This window comes from Apis laboriosa, unplaced genomic scaffold (genome assembly GCF_014066325.1).
Source record: "Apis laboriosa isolate Shangri-la unplaced genomic scaffold, ASM1406632v1 scaffold41_cov147, whole genome shotgun sequence".
Lineage (NCBI taxonomy): Eukaryota > Metazoa > Arthropoda > Insecta > Hymenoptera > Apidae > Apis > Apis laboriosa.
The window spans coordinates 99,141-125,875 of NW_025223220.1; the positions used below are offsets into that span (position 1 = coordinate 99,141).

Consider the following 26,735-nt stretch of genomic DNA (forward strand, 5'->3'; position numbering starts at 1 on the left):
AGGAGAACATAACACGATAGGAGGTCGATCGAAAAATTTTTCCAAGAATTGACGTCAAATTTTCGGAATTTCTAAAATTCTTGGAAATGACGTCAAATTCTGAGAATTTTCAAAATTCTTGGAAGTGACGTCAAATTCTTGGAAATTTTCAAGTGTTCGAACAATAGAATGAAACTTTTGACCAAAAATTTGATTTTCTATTAGGAGAACATAATTTAAAAGGAGTTTTTATACATTTATCATATATTTATCATAAAAACTACTATTTTTCATGCATTTTTTAACATTTTTTTTAATTTTTTAGGAATTGAAAAATACATTGAGCACCGTATTTTTTTTTATTTGGAATCTTTCGATTGATTTTAACTGATTGAATAATGTATAATATACCGGGTGTCCGAAAAACATTATCTAATATATCTCGCTTATTTTTAGAAACATTAAAAAATGTTTCGAATAAAAGTTGAATAGTTTTAAAAGGACCATATTCTGCTATTATTAATTTTTTTATATATGGAAGCGTGAAGAATTTATAAAAGTGAATGTAGTTTTTTTAAATAGGACTATATATTTTTTAATACATCAATTGTTATATCTTAGCATACTCTATAAAAAAGTATTAAGCCATTTATAGCAAAAAATTTACAATTTAAAAAATATATAAATTTATTTAAATATCTTTTAAACTATTGGTTTTTTTCTATAAGTAATTTAGTACTTTTCTATAGAAAATATTATGATATATTGACTGATGCTTTAAAAAGTATAGAATGCCATTTAAAAAAATAAAGTTGAGCTTGAGAAGTTTTTTATGAATCCACTTACAAAAAAATTTAGAGCACCGGAATATAGCCCTTTCGAAACCATTTAACTTTTATTCCAAACATTTTTTAATATTCCGAAGAATAAACGAGATATTTAAGAAAAAAGATGAAGATGGAAATTTCCTGAGCGATAGTAAAAATTTTGTCCAAAAATTCGACTTTGTATTAGGAGAACATGATACGATAAGAGGTCGATCGAAAAATTTTTCCAAGAAATGACGTCAAATTCTCGGAATCTTGGAAATTCTTGGAAATGACGTCAAATTCTGAGAATTTCTAAAATTCTTGGAAATTTCCATATGGATTGGACATGCGAAACTTTTGTCCAAAAATTCGATTTTGTATTAGGAGAACATAACACGATAGGAGGTCGATCGAAAAATTTTTCCAAGAATTGATGTCAAATTTTCGGAATTTCTAAAATTCTTGGAAATGACGTCAAATTCTGAGAATTTTCAAAATTCTTGGAAGTGACGTCAAATTCTTGGAAATTTTCAAGTGTTTGAACAATAGAATGAAACTTTTGACCAAAAATTTGATTTTCTATTAGGAGAACATAATTTAAAAGGAGTTTTTATACATTTATCATATATTTATCATAAAAACTACTATTTTTCATGCATTTTTTAACATTTTTTTTAATTTTTTAGGAATTGAAGAATACATTGAGCACCGTATTTTTTTTATTTGGAATCTTTCGATTAATTTTAACCTATTGCATAATGCATAATATACCGGGTGTCCGAAAAACATTATCTAATATATCTCGCTTATTTTTAGAAACATTAAAAAATGTTTCGAATAAAAATTGAATGGTTTTAAGAGGACCATATTCTGCTATTATTAGTTTTTTTATATATGGAAGCGTGAAGGATTTATAAAAGTGAATGTTGTTTTTTTAAATAGGACTCTATATTTTTTAATACATCAATTGTTATATCTTAGCATTCTCTATAAAAAAGTATTAAGTCATATATAGCAAAAAATTTACAGTTTAAAAAATATATAAATTTATTTAAATATCTTTTAAACTATTGGTTTTTTTCTATAAGTGGTTTAGTACTTTTCTATAGAAAATATTATGACATATTGACTGATACTTCGAAAAGTATATGATGCCATTTAAAAAAATAAAGTTGAGCTCGAGAAGTTTTTTATGAATCCACTTACAAAAAAATTTAGAGCACCAGAATATAGCTCTTTCGAAACCGTTTAACTTTTATTCCAAACATTTTTTAATATTCCGAAGAATAAACGAGATATTTAAAAAAAAAGATGAAGATGGAAATTTCCTGAGCGATAGTAAAAATTTTGTCCAAAAATTCGACTTTGTATTAGGAGAACAGGATACGATAGGAGGTCGATCGAAAAATTTTTCCAAGAAATGACGTCAAATTCTCGGAATCTTGGAAATTTTTGGAAATGACGTCAAATTCTGAGAATTTCTAAAATTCTTGGAAGTGACGTCAAATTCTTGGAAATTTCCGTATGAATTGGACCTACGAAACTTTTGTCCAAAAATTCGATTTTGTATTAGGAGAACATGATACGATAAGAGGTCGATCGAAAAATTTTTCCAAGAAATGACGTTAAATTCTCAGAATCTCTAAAATTCTTGGAAATGACGTCAAATTCTCGGAAATTTGCATATGGGTTGAACCAACGAAACTTTTGGTTGAAAATTCGATTTTGTATTAGGAGAACATGATATAATAAGAGATCGCTCGAAATATTTTTCCAGGAATTTTAGCACTTCTTGGAAAAGACATCAAATTCTCAGAATCAGTAAAATTTTTGGAAGTGACGTCAAATTCTTAGAATTTTCCAAATAGGAACGTACGAAACTTTGTCGAAAATGTCGATTTTGTATTAGGAGAACATGATATGATAGGAAGTCATTTGAGAAAAGAAATTATAGTGAAAGAGCTAATTAATTTCCAATAATGAAATATACGAATTATTAAAAAATCGTATAATGCATTAGTAAAAAAATGTTTCAATTTATTCGTTTCAATCCTTATTAAAGGAATCGGTCAATTATTGATATTTTAAATTATCGTTAATAAGCCATGAGATCTAAACTTGCAGCTTCTTTTTTTGAAGTTTAATGAATACGTTTAATGATTTAATGGATACACAAGCAAAGAAAAGTTGTGTCCCAATTACAGACGAGACTTGTGCAAATTTTATTTAATGTGAAAATAAGAAATAATTATTTGAAACGTATGAGTGTACATATATATATTTATTTGAAATAATAACACTTTCTAATAATAAATTATTTTGTCATTTCATTATTTCGTATAGAAAAGAGTAAAATTAAAATTATTGGAAAGAAAGAAATAGAAATAATTTGAAATTAAAGTTATTATATTGTACAAACTAAAGTTGCATGCAATAATTGTCAAATATGAATTAACATTGTTTTTATTAAATTTACATTTATCATTTATCAATAACGTTATTTCAAATGTATGATAAATCTATCATGCATCCACATGTATAAGCATTATTTTCTTAAAAATAATTAAAAATAAAATATACAGCTATAGAATATTTCTAATACATAATACAACACCATTTACACCATAACAATATTTCACTGTCAATGTTCCAGAATATAAGAATTCCTATTTTGTAATAATTCTGTTTAAAGACATTACACAATATCTTTCAAAGCAACGATTGCCAAGCTTAATAAAATCGATGCTTCTTTTTTCTTCTATTCCTTCATTAAAAAATCCATTCCCCAGAAATTCCCCTAAAATAATCGAAAAGATCGAAAAAGGTGAATAGGAAGAGAAATCACCGACTTTAAATATTTTTCTAAACCACTTTAATTCGAAGGAAAATTTCTAGAAAAAAATCCTAACCCCATAGTTCCCTCTATTTTTCACAACATTTCATCCCCTTAATCAGTCGATATAGGATACGTCGCCACGCAGCGGGTATACACCGGTTGCGTATACACCGAACGTGATTTGCCAGTATTGTGTACAATGTGGTAGCCGCGAGCACGTGCGATGAATAAAGGCAAAACTAATGACACACTGAGGGATTCGGGGCGGGGAATATAAAGCCGGGGGAAAAAATGGACCGTGACTTTTCGCTCGCCTGCGCCTCTTCCCCCCCCCCCCCCTCTTCTGCCCCCCCTCTTCTGCCCGCATTCGCTGGGGACGTTGTTAACGGGAAGGGTTGAAACAATGCGGGACGTTCTTTCTTTACGTACGACGAAGTTGAAGTCGGTGGATGGCCATGGATGCAATTTTTTCTCTCTCTCTCTCTTTCTTTCTTTTTTTCATCAGCGCGCCGACGCCGTTCCGTTTTTGTTCCTTCGGAAGGGGTCATGCTATATACGCTGAATGCCTACCTTTAAATATGTATCAAGCCTCTTCGTTTTTCTCTCCCTTCTTTTCTTCATTGTGATGGACAAAATATATACAACAGGAATGTGTGTTTTATATTTGATTAATCTCATTTTGATATTTAATATAGAAATATAGAAATATGGAATTTATTATATCTCATTGCATTCTGTAATTTTAATTATCAGTCTAATTGAATAGCGAAATTCGATCATTAATACTTTTGTGAGATTCATTCATTACAATCTACTTGGCGTGGAATATATTATGTACTTAGTTTTTTAACGGTAAGTGTACGTTGGTATTCTCCTTTTCAAAGAGAAAACCTCTTTGACTTGCAGTTAATGTAACGTTTTAACATTCGGTGATTATAAGAGCGTAGATAATGTCGGCGAGTTACATAAAATCCATTAACGCGTTCGATCCATTACACGTATTATTTCCATCATGCCGAAAGTATTAAACGATGTTGCATAGTAAAATTAAAGTTTGACGTAAATGTTGATCTTGATAATTATCCGTCTTATCCATTTACGTTTAAAATATAAATTTAGAATTGCACAATTCTGATGCAGTTCCGATATCTAATCTAAATTTGTTGGAAGTAAAATAATTCATTCGATAAATAATTAATTCTTTCGATAGACGCGATAGATCGTTACATTTTTCCGCTTACGTTTCATTTCTAATTATATAAGTTCAACCGTCCGACGAATACGAATATCGTATGAAAAAAATATTATATTTATATCTTGGAAAGAAAAAGCGTGCGATCGATCCAGATGAATCTTTTTTTCGATCGTCCGCCCACTTTGTCTTTTCAATGAATACCGCGTTAAACGACAAAAGAAGGGATATATATTCGATGGAAGGCTTTTATATGCATATCCGTTCATTTTCTTCGCGCAGACGAATAGCCGAGCTTTTCAGCCTTGTTTTCCGTGCGTTCTCGTTTCCAATATTTGATACGAGCCGATCCAATATACGATCGACACACGTGGCGCGATGACGCAAACCGGGCCCTTTGAAACTGCGTGGAAACGCAAGTGGAATACCACCTCTCTTCGTCCCGTGAAACCCACGCGCGTCCCTATTTCACGGCAAATGGCCCCTATCCTTCCCTCCCCCCATTTCGAAACTTTCCAAGTTTCCCTTCGAGAAAGTTTGTTCGGGGTCGCGATGGGATCGAACCCATCCCTCTCTCGATTACACCTCCCCCTCCCTCTTTCTAAAACACTTGTCGGGAAATCGATCTTCCTCTCGCGATTTCTTCCTCTTCTTTCTCGAAAGGAATCTCCATTCCTTCATTCCATCGAATGAAAATATTAAGAGGATGGAAATATCCCTTGTTGATATTTAAGAATTTTTATAGATCGATATAGAAATCGAAAAGGTTTTTTCTCTCTTTTTTTCTAGATAGAGATACCTTTCACACTCTTGATATTTTGGTATTTAAAAGTTTTATTCCTTGCTATAAACGTTACTCACGGATTGTCCTCGATGATGTATCTACTTGTTAAACACGAGTTTCTTAATCTGACTATATACGTTAGTTATATGTCATATTCATTCGAGGTATTAATAGATTACATAATTTATTTCTCGCAGTTAGTACTTTGCTCTTTTTATCCTTTTAGATATGATTGATATATATATATATGATCTTTGAAGAGTTCGATTAAAGTTTATTTATCAAATTAATCAGTTTGCAATTTTAAAGAAGGAAAATATCGAATATAGAATATACGTCTACCTTGTCTCTTTTTCGTTTCGTAAATAAATCGATATTTTTCTATGTTAAATTTTGCATTTTTTGTTTATTATCGAGTCGATGATATTCCACGAATATATCAATATCGCATACGATACGAGTACAAACAAGAAAAAAGATATTTCCATCCGTTGGTAAAAATTCTTGAGAAAATAGCAACGACGATGCTCGGCGATTCAACATTTACGCGCAACTTTCCTCGCACGAGGCTGCCCAACGACGCGAAAGTTTGTAAATAACACTACTGTACTGTAACGTGATCGCGAGCCAGTTCTCTCTTAATTATCGGGCATGCGCAGAAAAGAATCGAGAGAAGCGAGTCGGTTAGGTCACGAAAGGACATCGTAAAAAAAAGTATACGTGAGCGTGAAATGATCGAAGAGGCAGCCGGCCACGTAACGCAACAGAGCTGTATTTAACGTAATATTTAATTGGGCCTTGCGCAACGAAGGAACGTCTCGATTCGTTTTCAATTCTTCGACTTTGTTTCGATTCTTTTTTCGAACGAAACTATATATATATATATATATATATATATATATTCGCGTCTTTCCACACTCTGGAACATTCTTGTGGAATGCAGCTTGTAGTCATTTCGCCTCTTGGAAACTGTCATTCGTTCTTTTTTGCGCCTCGTGAATCAAAAGTGTTGGTATATTATACGGTTAAGTGGCCTTGTTGTACAGCCGTTCGAATGATTTATGTGTTCATCGATCGACCGAGATAGACACTAAAACGTGATTTCAAAACGTGTGTGGCTAATTTTAAGAAAAGTTATACGCGTGTGTATAAAAGGATGTATAAAAGAGGTTACCTTTAATGACCTTGAGAGATACCACTATGGAGAGGAGGGGAGAGGGTCGTTGTCCTCGCTCTCCTCGTCGTCGCGCGATAAAAATAAAATAAATATGCGCGAAACAGTGCGTGACGCATCTTTTCAAAATGTTGGCAGTGACCTTGAGATACCTATCCGACACCTCCGCTCATCGAAACGTAGCCCAACGTTATTTTAAATAATCTGCTTTCAAATTCAAATTGCCCGAATTTCTTTCGACCGTTACGTGGAAATAAAAAATTGCCTGGAAAGGAATAGCCATTAATCGAATAAGTGGGAACGTGTCGGTTATCTGTTGGGATCTGGGGGCAAGGCAGTTTTCCATCCACGCCTTCTGGTCGTTGTCACGCCGTTGGAAATAGTTGGATGGTGATTAGAGTCACGGAAGGTACGAAGGAAGTTGGTCAATGGCCGCCGTTTTAGATTTTTAACGTCGAAAGGAACGACGAACGCAGGATGCGAACGGTTATCTGATCGGGAAGTGGATGAGATGCGATTATACGTGAATTTCATTTCTAACGATTCTTCTATTTATCTACGAGAGATAGAAACGAAAGAGATTCAAAGAAATTCAAATTTCAAAATCGATTTATACGTGAAATTATAGCGGGGATGAAATATTCCGGGAAAACGTATCGGAAAAAAGAAAAAGATTCCAAATTTTTCGCTGGAGGATAGAACAACACGCGTGCACCGTTCTCTTTCGGTCCGTGTTCGAAACGAGGGGAACGCGAAACGGACCGCGACGGCGCGCGATACGAGTATTAGCTGGGTGGGGATGAGAAGACGTGAATCGTGGTCGAAAGTGGTGGTTGAAGAAGGGGAAAGATTCGTGCCTGTGTAGAAGACGGTTGTGGTAGGTCACGAGTGCAAAATGGCCGACCGTGGGTCGCCTTGGCAACCGAATCGGGCGGTGCCGGAACGTTGACTGGAGGCGGAGCTTTCGAATCCGGTGGCGGCCATTACTGATCCCCACTCTGACAGGTATCGCCGCCTGACGGACGAGTCCCGAGTTACCAAGCCTCGTTTTCCCCGCGCTTTTAGCGGACATTCGTGTGACCGTGTATTCGATAAAATCAAGGGCATACAAAGATTTATTTTCACCGGTTCTCCCGGGGAACTCTTGTTGCAACGAAATAATTTATCCGTTTTCTCCCGCGATATTGCGTGTTGATTTCTTTCCACGAATTCGCAGCTCGATTTTTTAGATTAGAAATACGTTTTCCCAGGAATCTAATTAAAGATAAAACGTTATTGTGAAATTGCGAAAAAAATAACGTTGATAAGAACGTCGATTCGAGGAAGAATTCAGAGGGTTATAAATTATAAAATCTAAAAATTCAAATTTCTTGGGAATGAAGAAATATAAATGTAAAAAGTGTTTTATGAAAAAAATGTTTCACAATTTATCCTTGATATCTTGATACGATGTATCATCGTCATAGAACGTCATTCGCGTATAGAAAATACGTTATATACGAAACAAACGAACTAAACTAAAAAAGACAGCGTTGTAAAACTGTTTCGAAAAGGATCGCAAATAAACGGTCTCGACGACCTAGCAGCGCCACGATTAATGTTGATTTATGCATTTAATTGGCTGACGCGCCACGACCGTAACGGGTCACGCGTGTGCCTTTAAGTTCGTTGCGCTGCACGAGAGGAATGTTGGTCGTTCGAGGCTCGCGCTCGATCGTAAAATCAACCAAATGAACGATTCGACAAATAGTCGATCGATCCTCGTTATTTCGAAAAATAAGCAGAAAAAAAAAATCCTCGTTTCGAATAGGCCGATTAAAAAAAGAAAAAAGAAAGAAAGAAATTTGAATTATAAATGAAAGATGCCGCGCACGGTCGATTCATTTTCATGAAGGATACGCGATCACTTTCACCAGATCGTTAGACACAGTGATCGCATTTATTAAGTGACGCACAGAGACCGACCTTCAATTAGCGATCGCTCCGTTCATTGCTGTTCCCCGGCGTTAACGAATTTATCGTGTTAACGAAGAGCTGAAATAAACCGACCGTGAGAATTCACCGTTTCCCCTTCAATCACCCTTTTAACGCTGTTCGTGATTTATGAATAATGGATACCGTTAATCGGCCAATATCGAGCTTCTCTTATTTCTCTTTCCGCTCTCTTCCGTTTTTTCTCCATCCAGACGAACGAACGAAAGATAGATGGAGTTTCTATTAGATGGAGATCTGCAAATATCGAGTAATTTGTATCGAGAGATGGATGGGAACGAAAACCTTGAATTTTTAGATTTGCAAAACTCTCGAAACTTTGTAACGTTTCCTTAGATTCTAGAAAAATTCACAATTTATTTTTCGACAATATTAAATTCTTCTAATTATGAATCTCAGATTCATAATCGGTCAATAATATCAATTTAATAATAAATCTAAAATTTAAATTTTTTTAAATTTTAAATTTAAAACCTTTTTTAAATTTGAACCTTCAAAAAATCATTTCAGATTAGAGATATATTAAAATTAAATCCTATCCTCCTTAAAAAAAGTACACATATAATTTTTTAACTTCTTAAAAAACCACCTACCAAACATTTCAAAACATCTCGAATAAAATAACAAAAAAAAAAATAAATAAATAAATAAATAATTAGGATTATCGATCCATTCGATCAAACGGAATATTAAAATATTTCCATCCTAGAACAATAAACAAATCGGAGGAGAGAAATAATTTGCATCGCGAATAGGGATAGGTTGAGAACAAAGCGTGATTGAGGCACGGTGATGGATAGCGCGGTTATTGTATGGAGTGGGCAGTGTCATCGAACCCCGGCGTGTTGTTGAAGAAACTCGCAACATGAACGAACGTCTTTCTTCCAGATCCTCGTAGAATACGACGACGTAGAGTGGCAAAGGAGAGAATGGCTATCGCCCCACAGGGACGCGGTGTTCTCGTTCTTCTTAGTGGAAAAAGGGCTGTGCTGGGCCGAGCGACCTGATCCAAGGCATGCCAGCCTCATCGCCATCGATCACCACAATCACGCCAATAATAACCACCACCATCACCGTATCAACGGGAAACTCTTGAGGGGCGCCACAGCTGTAGCGAACACGGTCGCCTGGCCGGCTCTCGTAAGTGCGCCCTCTTCACCCCTTTCCTCGCCTTAATCATCGATCACATTTTAAACGAAATTTAAATTCCATCACTCCAACGTTTTCGTTTCTCTTCATATTCTTTTTTTTTCCCTTTTTTTTTTTTTTTTTTAAGCGTCCATTTTTCGCCTTCTCGAGATCGATTCCCCTATTCGATGGAAGGGGAGAGAACAGTGCAGTTCCACGGTTTGCATGCAAAACTGTCCGTGATCTTGTGCGCGGGGCTTCGAGTGGGTTTCCGTCTCCTCCCTCGGTGGACGCGAGCTTTGATCCTAATTAACCGGAACTTTTAATTAATTCTCGCGAGCGTCGTTCTTTTTGTTCTTGTTTTCTCTCTCTCTCTCTCTCTCTCTCTCTTCGTCGCGTCGAAAAGACGCCATTTGGATTAAATATGGATATGCAATAATGGAAATATCTCGGTTTTCGCGTTTTATTTCGGCCCTCGTAACGTTCGACGGTTTAGTTTGTTGTCGTAGAAAAAGAAATTTATCGGAATAAAATTTTTTTGTAAGACGCTTATTTGTTAAATACTTGTTAAATTTTATCGCGCAAATTAAAGAAATCGAATGGAAAGATTAATATCGATAATCCCATTTCCATCCGTTTGAATCGTATTAAAAAAAAGAAATTATGTATAAAAATGCATTTCTTAAATTCGTGCGTAACAATAATTTAATTTGGAATGAAAAAAAATTTTTTACGGTTAAAATTTCATTAAATTGGAAAATAATTTGGAAAGATTACGATCGATAATTCCATTTCCACTTGAATCGTATTAAAAAAAAAAATTGTGTGTAAAAATGCATTTCTTAAATACATGCATAACAATAATTTAATTTGGAACGAAAAAAAATTTTTTACGGTTAAAATTTCATTAAATTGGAAAATAATTTGGAAAGATTACGATCGATAATTCCATTTCCACTTGAATCCTATTAAAAAAAAAAAATTGTGTGTAAAAATGCATTTCTTAAATTCGTGCGTAACAATAATTTAAACGAAAAAAAATTTTTTACGGTTAAAATTTCATTAAATTGGAAAAAACGTTTGATATACTATGATACGACCAACTGTGAATAATGGACGTCAATGTAATCGAATCGAATTCATTTGCAGACGTTTTATCCCCTGGTGGCGCGTGCAGAGTTACCAGAAGACGCGATGCCTCTCGAATTCATGCAAGATCGAAGGCTGGACTTCGTCGATTACTCGAAGCTGAAGCCGTTTACCGTGAGTATATGATGATATAGCATCCATGTTTTTTCTCTCTTTTTTTTTTTTTTTTTATTTCCTCGATATCGACTTCCACGAATCCGACGTTTTACAACATCGTGAAAAATGTAAACTTCCATCTTCATTCCCGAAGTTGGAACAAGTCGGATCGATCGATCGCGCTTTAAAAACCCGTGGAGGAATCTTCCCCCTCTTCTTTACATAGCGATTTATATATTTTATCGATGGGGGCGCGTTTTGGGATCCTTGGCCGATTAAGTGTCACGCAAGTTTCCCGAAACCGACCTCGAGCAAGCTGCAACCTCACAACGAGAAACTTAGTTCGTTAGAAACGGCGAGGAAACTTGGAAGCAAGTTCCGAGGCTATTGACCTATCCGCCAGCCCTCGGGGAACCGTGACTGCGAGTAATCTTTCGAGAGGGATGAGTGATCCCGACCGAATATATCGCCTTTAAGTCGCCCCCGGTTCCGTCCAATCCAATTTTTAAAAAAGCTTAATATCTTTTCTTTCGAGGGATCCGAATTTATTATTCAAAATTACGATCGATCACGAAGATTCGAATTTGTATAATAAACTCAGTTTACTTTTTTAAGGGTTCGTTCGTAGAAATTTGCTTTATCGAGTGAGAATAAATTTGAAAAATTCGCGCGAATTTCCAATTTTTCATTTTCATCCTTTAAAGGACGAATGATCGAGGGCGAAACATTGTTATTCTAATTTTCAATCTAATTTTATCCAAAAAAATAAATTAAATTACACGTAATCTTGAAACGACTTGGTTAAAAATTGGAGCGTGAAAAGAATTGCGATCGATTATCGATATTTCAAGATGGCGGGTGGAGGGGAAAAACATGGCGCGATAAATCGATCCGACGAGTGCTTTCTCCCGGAGCACGGTCGAGCGTACTTGAAAAGTTTTTACGTTCGAACTGGTGGGGCGCGGATGCGGGGAATTGTTTCCAAGTAATTAAACTAGCGGAACTTTTACCGTTAAAAGTTTTCTCGGATCCCCGACGAATTTCTAAGTCATTCACGTGCGGCGAGAAGTTTCCGGGAAGATCGTGGTCAGGATCAGCTGCGCGAGAGTTTTGATCCTCCGCTGGCCATCGTATGAAACCCGATTACCTTCGAATTAGTTTCGCTCGATGGAAGAAAAAGAGAAAGAGAAAGAAAAGTAATACGTTTCTCGCGCTCGATTCCCAAGAACATTGAGATTTAATTAATAAATAACTCTTTAATTTCTCATGATTGTCACGCAAGGAAAAGTTCGAAAGGAATGTTTAAGAGTAAAAGGCTTCCTTTTCCAAGCACGTATTGATCGGTATTTTGATTAGAAGATGCGAAGATAAGTATAGAATAAATTTGTTTGAAGATTCAGCATTGATTAATACCATGATTCACTCGAAGTCTAGAACGAAGTCTAGAAGAAAAAATTTATTCTACATTTCTCGAATCATTTCTTTTTACATTTTCTTTTTCAACGGAACGTTAGCGCAGCTAATAAAATAAAATAATCCTGAGATAGGCTGACGGTTGAACTTCATCGCGTTAGCGCGCTTAAAAATAGAAGAGAAATAATAGGACGACACATCGGGGTCAGTGGAAATTGCTCGCTTGGCCATCGCCGCCCGTTCGATTATCGATTTTTGATACACGTGATGCAGCTGCACTTTCCCTTCGCAAAAGACAGAGGAAAACATCTTTGCTCGAGAAACGAAAAGAACAGTGGAATTGCCAAAGAAGCGAAAGAAAAAAATGGGCGAAAGCAAAAGAGAGAAACGTAAGGTAGAAGGAATGTTTCGAGCGAACAAAGGAAAAGGAGTGAGAAAGAAAAAAAAAATAGCTGCGACCGGCTGGCCACAAAAGGATAAAAGAAAGAAGAAACGGGATGGAAGAATCGCGTTGGCAAAAGGAAGAGAGCGAGTGGCGAGCGAGCAATATAGGAAAGAGTGGCGCCGAATGGTGGTGAAAAAGAGAAAGAGAAAGGTGCGGCGGAGAGGAAGGAGGGGAGGGCAAAAGGAAGAGGAGGAAGAAGTGGGTGGAGTCGATTCCAAATGGAACGGAGAAGGAGTGAGTCGGATCGGTTGGACCGGGCGAAAGAGCGAACAGTGTGGTGACCCTGAACTATAAATGCAACGGGTTCTTTCTGCCGGTTTCTGTTTTCGAGACGCATACCTAGCAACACGCATACCGTGCAATACGTACGTACGGGACGGAAAGAAGCGATCACGTGGATTCGTTCGGGCGGAGGGGGGAGGGGCTCGCGTGAACCTTTCGAGACGGTTTTTTCGCTCTTGTTTCCTTGCCGCGGTTGCCGGTTTGGTGACTCGTGTCGACACACCGTGTTGCACCGATGAAACGTTGGAGAACGGCCAACGCGAGGCGCCAACATATTCCCGTTTTACCTAACGGTCCTCGATACACCCCGCGTATACGTACCTTTCCTCGTGTTTTCTTTTCACCTCGCGCCTCTCCTCCCTCGTGGATCGTCATTTCTTGAGAGAAAGAGAGAGAGAGAGAGATACCACCTCTCGATGAAGGCTTGGAGCCTTCGAGATAAAGAGATAAAGAGAAATATTAGCCGAGTAAGGGTGATAATTGTTAATTATCGTTTTTGTAAAGCACAGGATAGGCGAAGATTGAGATACTTCTTTCTATTTTTGGAATATTTCTAGAAAAAATTCTGATCCATTAAAATATAAGTATTTTCTTAACTTCTTCTGATTCAATTAATTGGCATATGAGAATTTTCTTCTTCGCTCCATCGATCCTTCGGATTTTAAAATCCTCTACACGTCCGCTTACGAAAACAAATTAACGTCGAATTACATTTTACGTATAAAATTGTCCAATATTTTTTCGAAAAAATTTCTTCAAATCCAATCACGTGCTACATCTACATATTTTCTTTGCCATTCAATCGACTATTCAATCAACATTTTTTTCGAATCCTCGAAAAGGATTTTCTCCTCTTGATTATTCTGGGGAAAAAAAAGAAAAATTCTTTCCACCGTTGGAAAATATCGGCGTCACGATGAGACGAGCATTCGGTCGTCGCTGGTATCGCACGAAAATCGTTGGAGAGCGATTGTTGAGCCTCTCTCAACGCTTCGGTAATGGGATTATAATTGCCGTTATATTACTATTATCGTGTATCACCACGTCTTGCGCCTTCATGTCGTGATTACACAACGCATCTGACGTAACGATGCGATCGTGACGTAACGAGATGTTGGCGCAACACGCGTATAACTGTCTTGTATTTGTGAAAATATTGACGGGGGGAGAGAAAGAGAGAGTCACTAGACAGAGTAGAACGGAATACAATTACTTCATTGAAGTTCTATTACTAAATAGATCTGATTCCATTTTCGATTTTCTATTACCTCGATGTCGATTGTTTTTTAAAACTAAAGTTTGATTTTGAAATAACGATGAAAAAAATTTTATTACATATAAAAAATACGTTTTGATTTTGAAATTAATGTGATGCGAGTTTAGATAATCGTGAAAGTGTTATGTGTATATATAAATAATAATATTGTCACATTTTATAATACACAAATTTTGCCTCTGAATCTCCGTGGAATAATTATTTTCTAACCACTATAATAATCGAATTACAGCTGTTACTTCACGTCTTGATGAAATTATTAATAACATTGATTGTACAAAACGGACGATTGCATGAAGCGTATATAATTGAGAAGAAAATTGAATTGTTACTTCTATCAGCTGATTAAAACAATAGAGGTATATAGCGAGCGCCATCTCTCTGTTTCCAGAGAATAGACAAATTAAAAACTAATCCCGCTTAAACAAAACAAATGCTTGCAGCTTTTGTCGAGTTTATCGGTTTGCACAAATAAACGATTGATGGAAAACGAGAGAAGAATCGTCTTCACAAAGCGATTATTTCCCTGAGCGTAACGAATCACCCGCCAAAGGAGAATTAATCACCCAGTTACGATACGTGAAGTATCGTGTCTGCCTCGATGGCCGCCTCGAGGAACTTAGATTTATTGCTTAAAAAAAAAAGAAAAAGAAAAATTAATCGCGTATATTTTATCTTCTTTCCCTTTGCAAATAACGAAGAATATATATATATATTTTTTTTTTCTCTACTTTTACAATCGTCGAAACGAGGTCAAAGAATTAATTTAAAGGATTTGGATTTCGTTTTGTCCCGTAACGAGGCTTCAACCGAGCCGTTGTTTCTGCAGCAGGACTGGGAGCTTACGAAAGGCTCGGTGCCTTGGGCGAGCGCTGTCAGGCGATGGGCAGAGATGCAGGACGGACAAAGGATCCTGCTCACCACGCCGAGCGTTCTAGTCGGCTTCAGGGTCGAAGTTTATCGGGCCGAGGGCACCACGCAATGGTACACTGCCGTCATCGTTGGTTACAACGAGTCCACCAAGGTAAAGTCTTGGTTTCGAAATTTTTATCAGTAGAATCAATCGAGTTGTTATCAATCTTGAAAAATTTGTAATGATTCTTTTTTTTTCTCTTTTTTTCTCTTCTAATAACAAATGTGTATTTTCTCAGGAATTGAATTCGTAATATCGAGGGAAGGTAATAATTAGGCGAATAATTATTCATTTATTTGCAGAATAAATTTTTCGATAATTGGAAGTGGCGTTTTAAATAATGTTATTTCTTCATACATTTAGGAAAATAAAATAGAAATGAAGATAAAAAGAAGAATTGTTAAAATGGGGCATTGAATATGTGAAAGATTGATATCAGAGAGATTGCTTCTATTTATTGTTAAATATATTACAACTTTCCATAAAATATATATCGAATACGATCGCTTTTTGGGATTAACTGTAGATTTAATCGCGAAGATTATCCACAAATTGGGGTAATAAATAAAAATAAAAATAAAAAGAAAAAAAGTAATTATACAAAGAGCTTATTCTCCATGCAAAATTTCAGTTTTTAATCATTTCCTCCTCCGGGAATTACCGCGTGGATCTCGATTTATCCGTTCGTTTTCCCGATTAAACCGATTAATTCTACGACCTGTGACTGTATTTATATTCGTAATCATATTTATTTTAAATCAGCCTGAAAAAGCTGTTTTCGAGAGTCGTACAGTCAATCGACCACTTTGATTGCATATTCACGCTCGTTGCGATTCCAATTCCAGGACCTGACTGTCACCGATGACACAGTTCTCGAGGACCACAACGAGGACCCGAGCTTAGTACAAATGCGGTTGATTGGCGACGGAGGTGAGTCCAATGAAATCGACAATTCGAATCTTTCGATTCTTACGAGAAAAAAAAAAAAAAAAAAGAAAATCTCTTCGATCGATAAACGATGACGCGTTTGAATTGGTCGCCCTTCTTAAAAATCGATAAAACTTTTAAGAAGAAGAAGAACTTTTTCTGAGTATCGCGCGAGTACTTTTTTTTTTTTTTTTTTAAAAAAATAGCGGAGAAGAAAAAGATAAAAAAAATAATCCCGTCGATTTTAGCTTGTTCCTTTTTTGCACAGTCGTCGAGAGCATCATGAGAGGCGAGGTCGTCGGCATGACACCGAGGAGGTCGAGGTCATCGACTGCTCTGACGCACGCGCTTGTTGTGGTGAGTGAAATTCAATTCCGTTTTATTATTAAATCGCTATGTAGTTTACAATAATAAAAGGCGAGAGCAATGTGTCACGCTGCATTTTTTATCTGTCATTTCTTTTTTCGCGTTCGACTCATTTTGAGTTGAAAACTGGTATATGCATATGTATACATAAGTATCAGTTGCTACGCCTCCGCAAAATGTGGTCGCGCAAAATGTACGAAGAGGCGAGGCAAAAGCGTATAAACGAGTGGAGTTTCGAAGATTGTTGGAAAATAAACTACGTTTTAGAAGAGATTTGAACTTAATTTTAAGTTTCGAAAGAATCGCGGGGAAATGAAATAATTTCAAGTAAATTCGAATTCTTTGAGAAATGCAAACGATTACACTTCAACGTTACGTTACGCCTTTATTGAATATCATTCTCTCGTATGATTATCTGGTTTTACACATCATATATTAATATTCGAAAATTGAAATTTTCCCTGAATGAAAAGTTGATTGTTCGTTTTCGATCCGATATCACGTTCATAAATTTTTTTATTATTTTATAATTGTCCAATTTTATTCGATATTAATTTTTTTTTTTTAATTTCTATGAAAAGTTATATTGATTAAATAAAACGTTCTTTTTTTCTTTTTGCATGGTTTCAGTATCGGTGTACGAATAATCTTGCAAAAAGAAAACAACAGACGATGGAAGAAAAGAATATCGAATATTGCGAAAAATCTTAATTGGATCTTTGAAAAAATGGCACTTTTTTAAAAAAATTATTCGCCACGAAAGAGAATAAGATTCGCCAATTTTATTCCAAATGTAAAGATCAAAGTATATTTTAACATTTGGTAACGTTATGAAATATATATAGTTATATTAACTTGTTAATTTTAACGAATTTCAAGTATTAACTCGTGCATTAGTTGACCCGTGCAAACGAATTTGTTTCTTGATCCATATTCCAGTATTATATGAGGCAATGTGATAAACTCTTGTGAGTATTAAAAAAACAGTGACATCTGTTCGATTCGATCCTATCTTCCTCCTTTTAACTCACTTTGTAAATAATAATGAAACATACTCTTATATTCATCCAATTCAATGAAGATGAATTTATTATATTAGATTAAAGATTTAAACGCACGTTATTGTCACTACTGAAAAACTAAAACTAAAAATATCTTTCTCGAGGATAGATAATACATGGAGAATATTTTCAAACGCGAAACTGATTAACCCCGCTTAATCATTCTCGATTTTTATCGAGAGATTTTTCAGATTGAAATCGAACGAAGCTCGATAACAGCTTTTTCCCCAATAAAAAATAAACCCTCCTCTCGTTCGCTCATCGAATATATTTTCCTTGAAACGATTGCTTGCAAAGATAAGATAGGTTTCTGAAAAGAAAAAAAAAAAAAAAAAAAAAAAGAATGTATTTTTCCAACGGATGATTCTTTATCCCCGTCTAAATATAATTTCGTCTTCCTAATGATGCGACGAAAAAAATGTTCACGCGTACAAGATAAAAAAAAGTTTGCCCGTCGAGCAAACAACTACGTAAGTGATTTGAAAATTCTTTCGTCCTTGGCCGCCGCTTTCACACCTGCGAGATAATGAGAAATGTAACTTTCAACCTATCGTCGACCCACGTGTTATCACCTTATCGCTCATTGCCATCCCATATCGTCTCCGCGATATTTTTCTTTTTCTTTTTTTCTTATTATTTTTTCCAACCATGATTGAATCTACATACATATAATATATGTATATATATAATACATATAATACATACATATAATATATATATATATACACAAGATAAGAAGAAATACACGCGTAGAAAGCAATGGAAAAGTATCAGAAACAATTCTTTCTATTCTATTTGGAGAATATTCGTTATTTTACCTTTTTATTTATTATTTATTATATTTATTATATATATTATTTAATTATTTAATTATTAAATAATTATATTATTTAACTATTTATTATATTTTATCTTGCAAAAAATTACACACGAAATTGGATGATACAAAGGATATCATCTTATTGCTTGGATTGAAATGGGAAGGGATTGGACGTAGTTGTGTGCGTACGCGGACCGAGTGCTTCCCTTTAAACTCGGGGAAATCAATAAAGTGGTGTTTGCGGCACCCTCGAGCTTTCAAGAATCGGGAACAGAGTCCGTTTCTACCTTGCCGGCCGACTTCCGCTCGTCGCGAGCACGATTGCCCCACCTTCCTCGTGTTCTCCTCGCTCGATTTCCTGGCCAGACGACAATCGAACATACCAGACGGTCACCGGCCATTCCGAATTCCCCCTTTACAATAATCAAGCCCGCGCTCCCCTTCAATCGACTCGTCACGACGCGGTTCCCCCAGAAACTGTGCTGTAAATGGGACGATTTTATTATCTCTTCTATCTGGACAACACGTGTCGTCGAAATGAATAATCCATCCTCGAAATTGTGAACACAGAAACTCGATCTTTACAACAGATCTCGTATTCCCTTGCTTCAATCGCAAGTAATAGAAACTATTTAAAAATTGAAATTTGCAATTATATTAGAATATTATAATCCTTTTCTATTTCTCTGTTGTTTCTCCACTTCTCCATTGCGAGAAATTTATTTATATTATTTATATTATTTATATATTTTTTTTCTATTGCTCGAATGAATTAAATAAATTTCCTTTGAAAATTAAAGAGACTATGCTAATCCACCTAATAACAGTATATAATTTATTATAATTGCGAATGATCGATGATCAGAAATCGGTTTACAGGAAAGTTGGTCTCGATCGAGACGCGTTTCACTATTTAAAAATTGGAATTTGCAATTATATTAAAAATTAAACGAATATTACTTCAAACGATCCTTTTCTATTTCTCTTCTTTATTTTTCTATCAATTCGTCTCTCGATTGCGAATGAATTAAATAAATTTGAAAATTGGAATTGAAGAGACTATACTAATTTGTCTAATAATGGTATTAATAATTGCATTCCGCATTTATTATAATTGCAAATGATCGATGATTAATCAGAAATCGGTTTATAGAAAAATTGGTCTCGATCGAGACGCGTTTCACTATTTAAAAATTGAAATTTGCAACGTATATTAAAAATTAAACGAATATTATTGTTTCTCTATTTCTCGATTGCGAATGAATTAAATAAATTTTCTTTGAAAATTAAAGAGACTATACTAATCCACCTAATAACAGTATATAATTGCGAATGATCAGAAATCGGTTTACAAAAAAGTTGATCTCGATCGAGACGCATTTCATTATTTAAAAATTGAAATTTTTATAATAATATATATTGAAATAATTTCTCGATTACGAATGAATTAAATAAATTTGAAAATTGGAATTAAAAAGATTATACTAACCCATCTAATAACGATTATAATTAATAATTGCATATTTACTATAATTGCGAATGATCGATGATTAATCAGAAATCGGTTTATAGAAAAATTGGTCTCGATCGAGACGCGTTTCACTATTTAAAAATTGAAATTTGCAACGTATATTAAAAATTAAACGAATATTATTGTTTCTCTATTTCTCGATTGCGAATGAATTAAATAAATTTCCTTTGAAATTTAAAGAGACTATACTAATCCACCTAATAACAGTAATATAATTGCGAATGATTAGAAATCGGTTTATAGAAAAATTGGTCTTGATCGAGAAACGTTTCACTATTTAAAAATTGAAATTTTTATAATAATATATATTGAAATAATTTCTCGATTACGAATGAATTAAATAAATTTGAAAATTGGAATTAAAAAGATTATACTAACCCATCTAATAACGATTATAATTAATAATTGTATATTTACTATAATTGCGAATGATCGATGATTATTCAGAAATCGGTTTATAGAAAAATTGGTCTCGATCGAGACGCGTTTCACTATTTAAAAATTGAAATTTGCAACGTATATTAAAAATTAAACGAATATTATTGTTTCTCTATTTCTCGATTGCGAATGAATTAAATAAATTTCCTTTGAAATTTAAAGAGACTAATCCACCTAATAACAGTATATAATTGCGAATGATCAGAAATCGGTTTACAGAAAAGTTGGTCTCGATCGAGACGCATCGTTTCGACCAACTTTCTATCGTTACCGAAAGTAATTCGCCGAAAGTTTCGAATCCTGCGTCGCCAGAGTTTGAGGGAAGAGTTGTTTCTTCGAGATTTCTTCCGCAGAGAGAGGGAGGAGGAAACTTCGAATTCTCTCTATCCTCTTGCCGCAATCTCGTTAACGCGAGAGAAACCTTCCTCTTCCCTCGAGCTCGTTCCATAAATCATTTTCCCACTCTGCCACTACGCCACTCGATTGCCTCGAATATTTATACGAATTATCACTCGACCACTCGTCTGAAATTTATAATGAAATTATATTTTCCGATAAACCCAGTCGAATTTTTTTGCTTCTCTCTGTAACGCTGGCCCCTTTTGGAAATCTGTTTTATAAGTATGTAAGGTTCGAAGGCGGAAAGTTGGGAATTCGTGACATTCGCGCGGGATACTTGGGTCGACAGCCCCCTAAGTCGGCGAATTCCGGGCTTGGCTTATACGAGTTCGAAAACTCGCCGAAAGGGATTAAAGCCGGCTACAGCGCTCGCCCGGTAATGGAACTTGCTCTCCAGTTTCGAGACGCTTCTTGGAAATGGCCATTAGAGCCACTTTAAAGACTGTGAACCAACTCTCCTGCCTTTTCCACGGAATTTCTTCTTCCACGCTTGATACGAGCACTTTGTCCGCCAAACGTTCATTCATATCTCGTCGTATTTAAGCTTTATTTATTTATTTATTCATAAAATTTCATATATCATATTGTATTAAACATATTAATATTAAAATTAATACTCCAAACAAATTTACTACAATTAAAATTTTTCTAAAATAAATAAATTCAATTTTTATTGTTATTATTAAACGTAATATCCCATATCCCCCTAATTTTAATATAATTGATGCTAAAATTATTGATCCATAATAAGGAGCCTCAACATGAGCTTTTAATAATCATCCATGAAATATATAAATAGGAATTTTAACTAAAAATGATATCAATAAATAAATAAATAATATAAAATTTAAATTAAAATTTAATATTTCTATCAATATAAAATTTAATCTATTATTTATTCAATAAATATAATAAATAATATATAATATTGGTAAAGAAAAAACTATTGTATAAAATATTAAATAAAATCCAGCTAATCATCGATTTTCTCTATATCCTCATTTTACAACTATATAAAAAATAATTAACAATCCTAATTCATAAAATAAATAAAATACTAAAAAATTTATTGATAAAAATACAAATATTAAAGATATTATTAATAATAAATTAATTAATAAACAATTTATTCTATTATCATTTAAAGATAAAAAGATTAATCTAAAAATTCATAAAGTTAATATTACTAATCCATATGAATAATTATTAAAACTAAAATTTCATATATTAATAATTCATTCAATTCAACTAAAATTAAATAAATTAAATAATAATATAATTATAATTAAATTTCTAATAATTAAATTCAAATTATTATTTTTTTTAAAAAATAATATTATTAAATAAAAAAATATTATTATAATTATCATTATATATTTAAATAATATATCTAATTGATTAAATTTAATATATTTAATTTTTGATGACCTAATTCATAATTAATTCTAACTGTTAAAGATAATCCTAAAACTAATTCACAAACTGAAAATACTAAAAAAACTAAAAATAATCAAGAATTAACTTCAATATCAATTAAATAAAATAAAATAGTAATTACTACAAATTCTGTAAAAATTAAAAAATTTAAAAAATGAACGTTATAATATATAACTAATATAAAAAATATAAACATAAAAAATACTAATTTTATAAATTTAATATAGCTAAATAGTTTATTTTAAAAACTTTAATTTTGTAAATTAAAAATATAATTATTTATTTTAGCTAAATTTATTAAATTTCAAAAAAATTTTTAAAAATTAAATATCGATAATACCCAAAATTATCATTTTTAAATAAACTATTTTTTGAAAAATTTTATGAATAAATAATGATGAAATTGTGCTTTCTTTTTTTTTTTTTTTTTTTTGAAACGAGGAAAATGTTAGAGAATTAGATTGGAAAAGGGAAATATATCTTTCGTTTCTCCTGAACGTGTAAATAAATAAATCGATATTTGCCAGGATATAAGACAGGAGGATATCTTATTCTTTAAACGAGTAACGGTACGCTCTTCCGTTCCCCACTACTATGGGATCCCCCAACAATATCGGATCCCGCGGTGGAACGGGTTTTACACGAACTCTCGCATTCCTACGTACGTGAGAAAGGGGGGAGATTGATAGTCTCCCCCTTCCCTCTCCCTCTCGTTTCTCATTAAATCGACGAACAGCTTCTTTAAAAAGGAAGAGGAGGAGGAGAGGCTCCGCCGCTCGAGTCGTCAATTAAATACTCCTCCCCCCTTTCGAGGGGAACTTTCGATGCCGTTCCTCTCGTCGAAGCCGGGCTGCTTCACCTGCTGCTTCTCCTCTAATCTAGAACTATACTAGACAAAAGAGGCGGGCAGGTATTCGGTCGCAAGGTCGCTCGAAGACGATCACCAGTTGCAGCGATCAGTCGAGCAGTCGACGAGAGTTGTCGATTTTCATCGGTTCGTTGCCTCGATTAACGATTTTCCCTCCCCTGTTCTCGTTGCATCGATTCGAGGACGGGCGTCGACGAGCTCGATTAACAATCGAAACGGATGATGTCCGCGAAAATACACTCGAAAATACACGCTCCGACCGATTCATCCGAATGTAAATATCGGGCAAACAACCCTCAACCAAAGGGGGGAGGGTTGGCCGGTCGCCAATCCGGGACTCGATCAAGTTCACCCGATCCTTTTTACAAAAACCTCCTCTTCCCGCGTTTCCCTTTCCTTCCTCGTTTTCCATCACCCCGCCTCATCTTTATTACCCGGAGGATCTATCTTTAAAGGTATCGTTACCAGCCGATAGGGGTGGTTGGCCGAGCGTGCACCAAAGAAAGCGAACCGAGCCGAACCGAACCGAACCGAGCCGAGCCGAACCGAGCCGAACCGAACCGAGCCGAGCCGAACCGAGCCGAGCCGAACCGAGCCGAGCCGAGCCGAACCAGGCCGAGCGGAGGCTCGCAGCACGTGGGAGGACGGAGGGAGGGGGAGGGGTTTGCTGGGGACCGACGCCCCTCGAGGCGAGGGAGGAGAAGGAGATCGCGTCGACGCTGGATCAGAATGGATGGGGGGGGGGGGGNTGGGGAGAATGCAGGGCTGGGGGTTAGAGTGGCAGAAAGAGAAACGCGGAGAGTGGCGAGGGTCGCGAGCACGGAGAACGGGGCGGAAGTCGGGCCGAAGCTGCGAACCCAGAATGGGAATCGGCACTCGAGAATGGGGGATGCGTGGCGTGGAAAGTAGGTGGGGCACGGTGGTGGCTGCTGGGCGGACGGGGTTGGGGCGGCGGTCGGTAGCTGTATTGATTCTCGGGCAGGTCGGGCTGGTGGGGGGAGGACTGGCGGTGGGGGCGGCTGGTGGTTGGCGCGAAACACATCCCTGCCCGGCCGGGGCTAACGCAAAACATCAGCCTACAAATTGGTGAATTTCGTTCCCCGACCGTCTGGAATTCCGGCAAGTTTTGCCCTCCTCGATTTTCCACGGCCACGGATTCGGGTCCCGGATTCTTTCCTTTCTCCTCTCTTCTTATTGTCTCTCCGTTTTTCGAATCTCACCTGTTTTTAGGGACAGTTGTTTTCACGGGTTTATCGATACGAGACGCGATAGTACGAACGTAGTAGTAGTGGTATGAATCGTTAACGAGGCTATCCCAGCTCTCCCATTTATTCCGTGTCGACGGAAATACTTCCGCTTAGTTGGCAATAACGCGTCAACGTCGAGCGGGAGGGTGGACTCGTTATCGATTCGATCGTTCGAATCATCGGGCGAAAGTTTTAAACGAGCCAGTGGTCGATTACGTACGTGTCGAAACACGCGAATGTATCCCCGTGTTTCCCTCCTCTGGAATTATCCCCCCTGCATTAGATCAAAATCTTTCGTTCTTCTTTTTCTGCGCGTGACTCAATTTCGCGGTAATTAAATTTGCATCAGAAGTTTCGTGGAAATTTAACCGTGAAAGAGAGAGAGAGAGAGAGAGAGAGAGCTATGCAAAGATCGAATTACTGTTACCTCGTGAGGAGAAAAAGAATAGAAATTCATTAAACTTGCCGATACAAGGATGAGAAAAAAAAGAGAGAGAGAGAAACATGGGGCGGAAATACTCGTTAAGAAATGGCACGTAAATTAATTGCGATACCGCAATCGACCGCACGGGCTGTTTCACCTCGCCCACGTTGCCTTCTCTCTCTCTCTTCCCCTCACGAGTACACGTTTGCGAATAAATTATTCAGCTTGAAGTATTCCGGAGTATTTCGTTTCTGTCCCCCATGAATTATCCATCGATTATATCCACGTTTCCAAAACACTTATCGAACCAACAAAATGGAACGGAACGTGCCTTTCGAATGAATTTTTCGGGCGATTAATTAAATTAATGAATTACGAATGGGTAATTTAACGTGACGAAATGATCGAGATATGATAGGAAGGAGGGGAGAAGAATCCTGTCCCTCCTTTAATAGATAAGTTATTCGGGAAGAATGGAGGCCACTGTACGGAGAATCGTTTATTCCGCAGCATCTCGCGATAGATGGAGGTTGACCCTGGCAATTTCTCCTTGAATCTCTCGTGGCGGAGGGTTGTTTGCGACCCCCTCCTTCGCGCCGACTCTCTCAATATTGTTAACGCGCGGAGGGTTCAATTGCACGTGTACGTTCGATGTCTGTGTGCCTCGTAGAGGGGCCGGTTCTGTACGAGAGTGCGGTGTATATATATTTTATATGTATATATATATATATACATATATATGTATATACACGCATACATGTATATACACACAAGCACGTAGCATTGGCTGGCGCCAGAAGGCCTTCATCGCCCGTTCCACCTGTTTGTGCTGGAGTTTTCCCCGCTTAGAAACTTTCAGTGCCCAACAACAAAGTTCCCGGCTGGCCGAACTACTCCCGAATGACGTGCCGGATCGATACTTTGTAAGCCTCATAAATAAAGCCGCCACGCTCCGTGACTTGTTCGCCCTACCTTCCGCGTTTCATCGTCTATGCATAGCTGTCTATCCTCGCGCACGGATGCATCGTTCGCCACTTTGTTTTATTTATCCTTTTAACCGAGAAAGATTCCGCCGATCGAATCGTAATGGTTCAAGAAAAAAAAAAAAAAAAAAAAAGAAAAAGAAAAAAAGAAGAAGAAAAATGAGATCGAGTCGCAGGGATTCGATATCATGCGTCAAATCAAAGCGAAAGAAAGATGCCTTCCCTTTGAATGATCGAGAAGAGTTGGCGAAAAGAGCCGGCAGGGCACACGCTTCTGAACAAAAGTATCGATTGCCAATAAATTCCGCATACTCGTAGCCGGCAAAGCGTAAAGGTAGCCATTTCGTTCACGGTTCGCCAACTCACAATGGGTTTCCGCGTACAATCTCGGCTTCTATTCACATACACGCCACGGTAAAATTAGCGAAGGTATACTCTTGCACAAGGTAGACTCGGCAAGAGACGCACTCATTCGAGCCGGACCGATGCGAACTTGCTCCAGATACCATCGATCCGTGAGATCGCGCCGAACCGAGCGCAAAAGATTCCTCGTGCCTTTTTTTTTTTTTTTTCCTCTTCCCCTCTTCGCTTCATCTTGGAAAAAGGAGAGAAGCTTAATAAATTATCGCGACCAATTCGAACGCAAACGTCGACATTATGCAAATCGCGATGTTTCCTCGTTGCGGAAAATTATACTGTCAAATTGTACCGTTGAATTCAGAATTCGACGTAACAGGATTTAACGAGAACGTTGGTAAACACATCG

The 26,735-nt window shown here is 36.2% G+C and overlaps 1 protein-coding gene across 3 annotated transcripts in view; it reads left to right on the plus strand.

The window, feature by feature from the left end:
• LOC122716040 (probable JmjC domain-containing histone demethylation protein 2C) overlaps positions 1-26,735 on the plus strand; it is a 291,449-nt gene that overhangs the window by 53,538 nt on the left and 211,176 nt on the right. For all 3 annotated transcript variants that reach the window (XM_043938733.1, XM_043938735.1, XM_043938734.1), the window contains exons 2-6: positions 9,655-9,906; positions 11,044-11,157; positions 15,385-15,579; positions 16,314-16,398; positions 16,664-16,752. In XM_043938733.1, the coding sequence (XP_043794668.1) occupies positions 9,655-9,906; positions 11,044-11,157; positions 15,385-15,579; positions 16,314-16,398; positions 16,664-16,752 (735 nt within the window). The remainder of the gene's footprint in view (positions 1-9,654; positions 9,907-11,043; positions 11,158-15,384; positions 15,580-16,313; positions 16,399-16,663; positions 16,753-26,735) is intronic.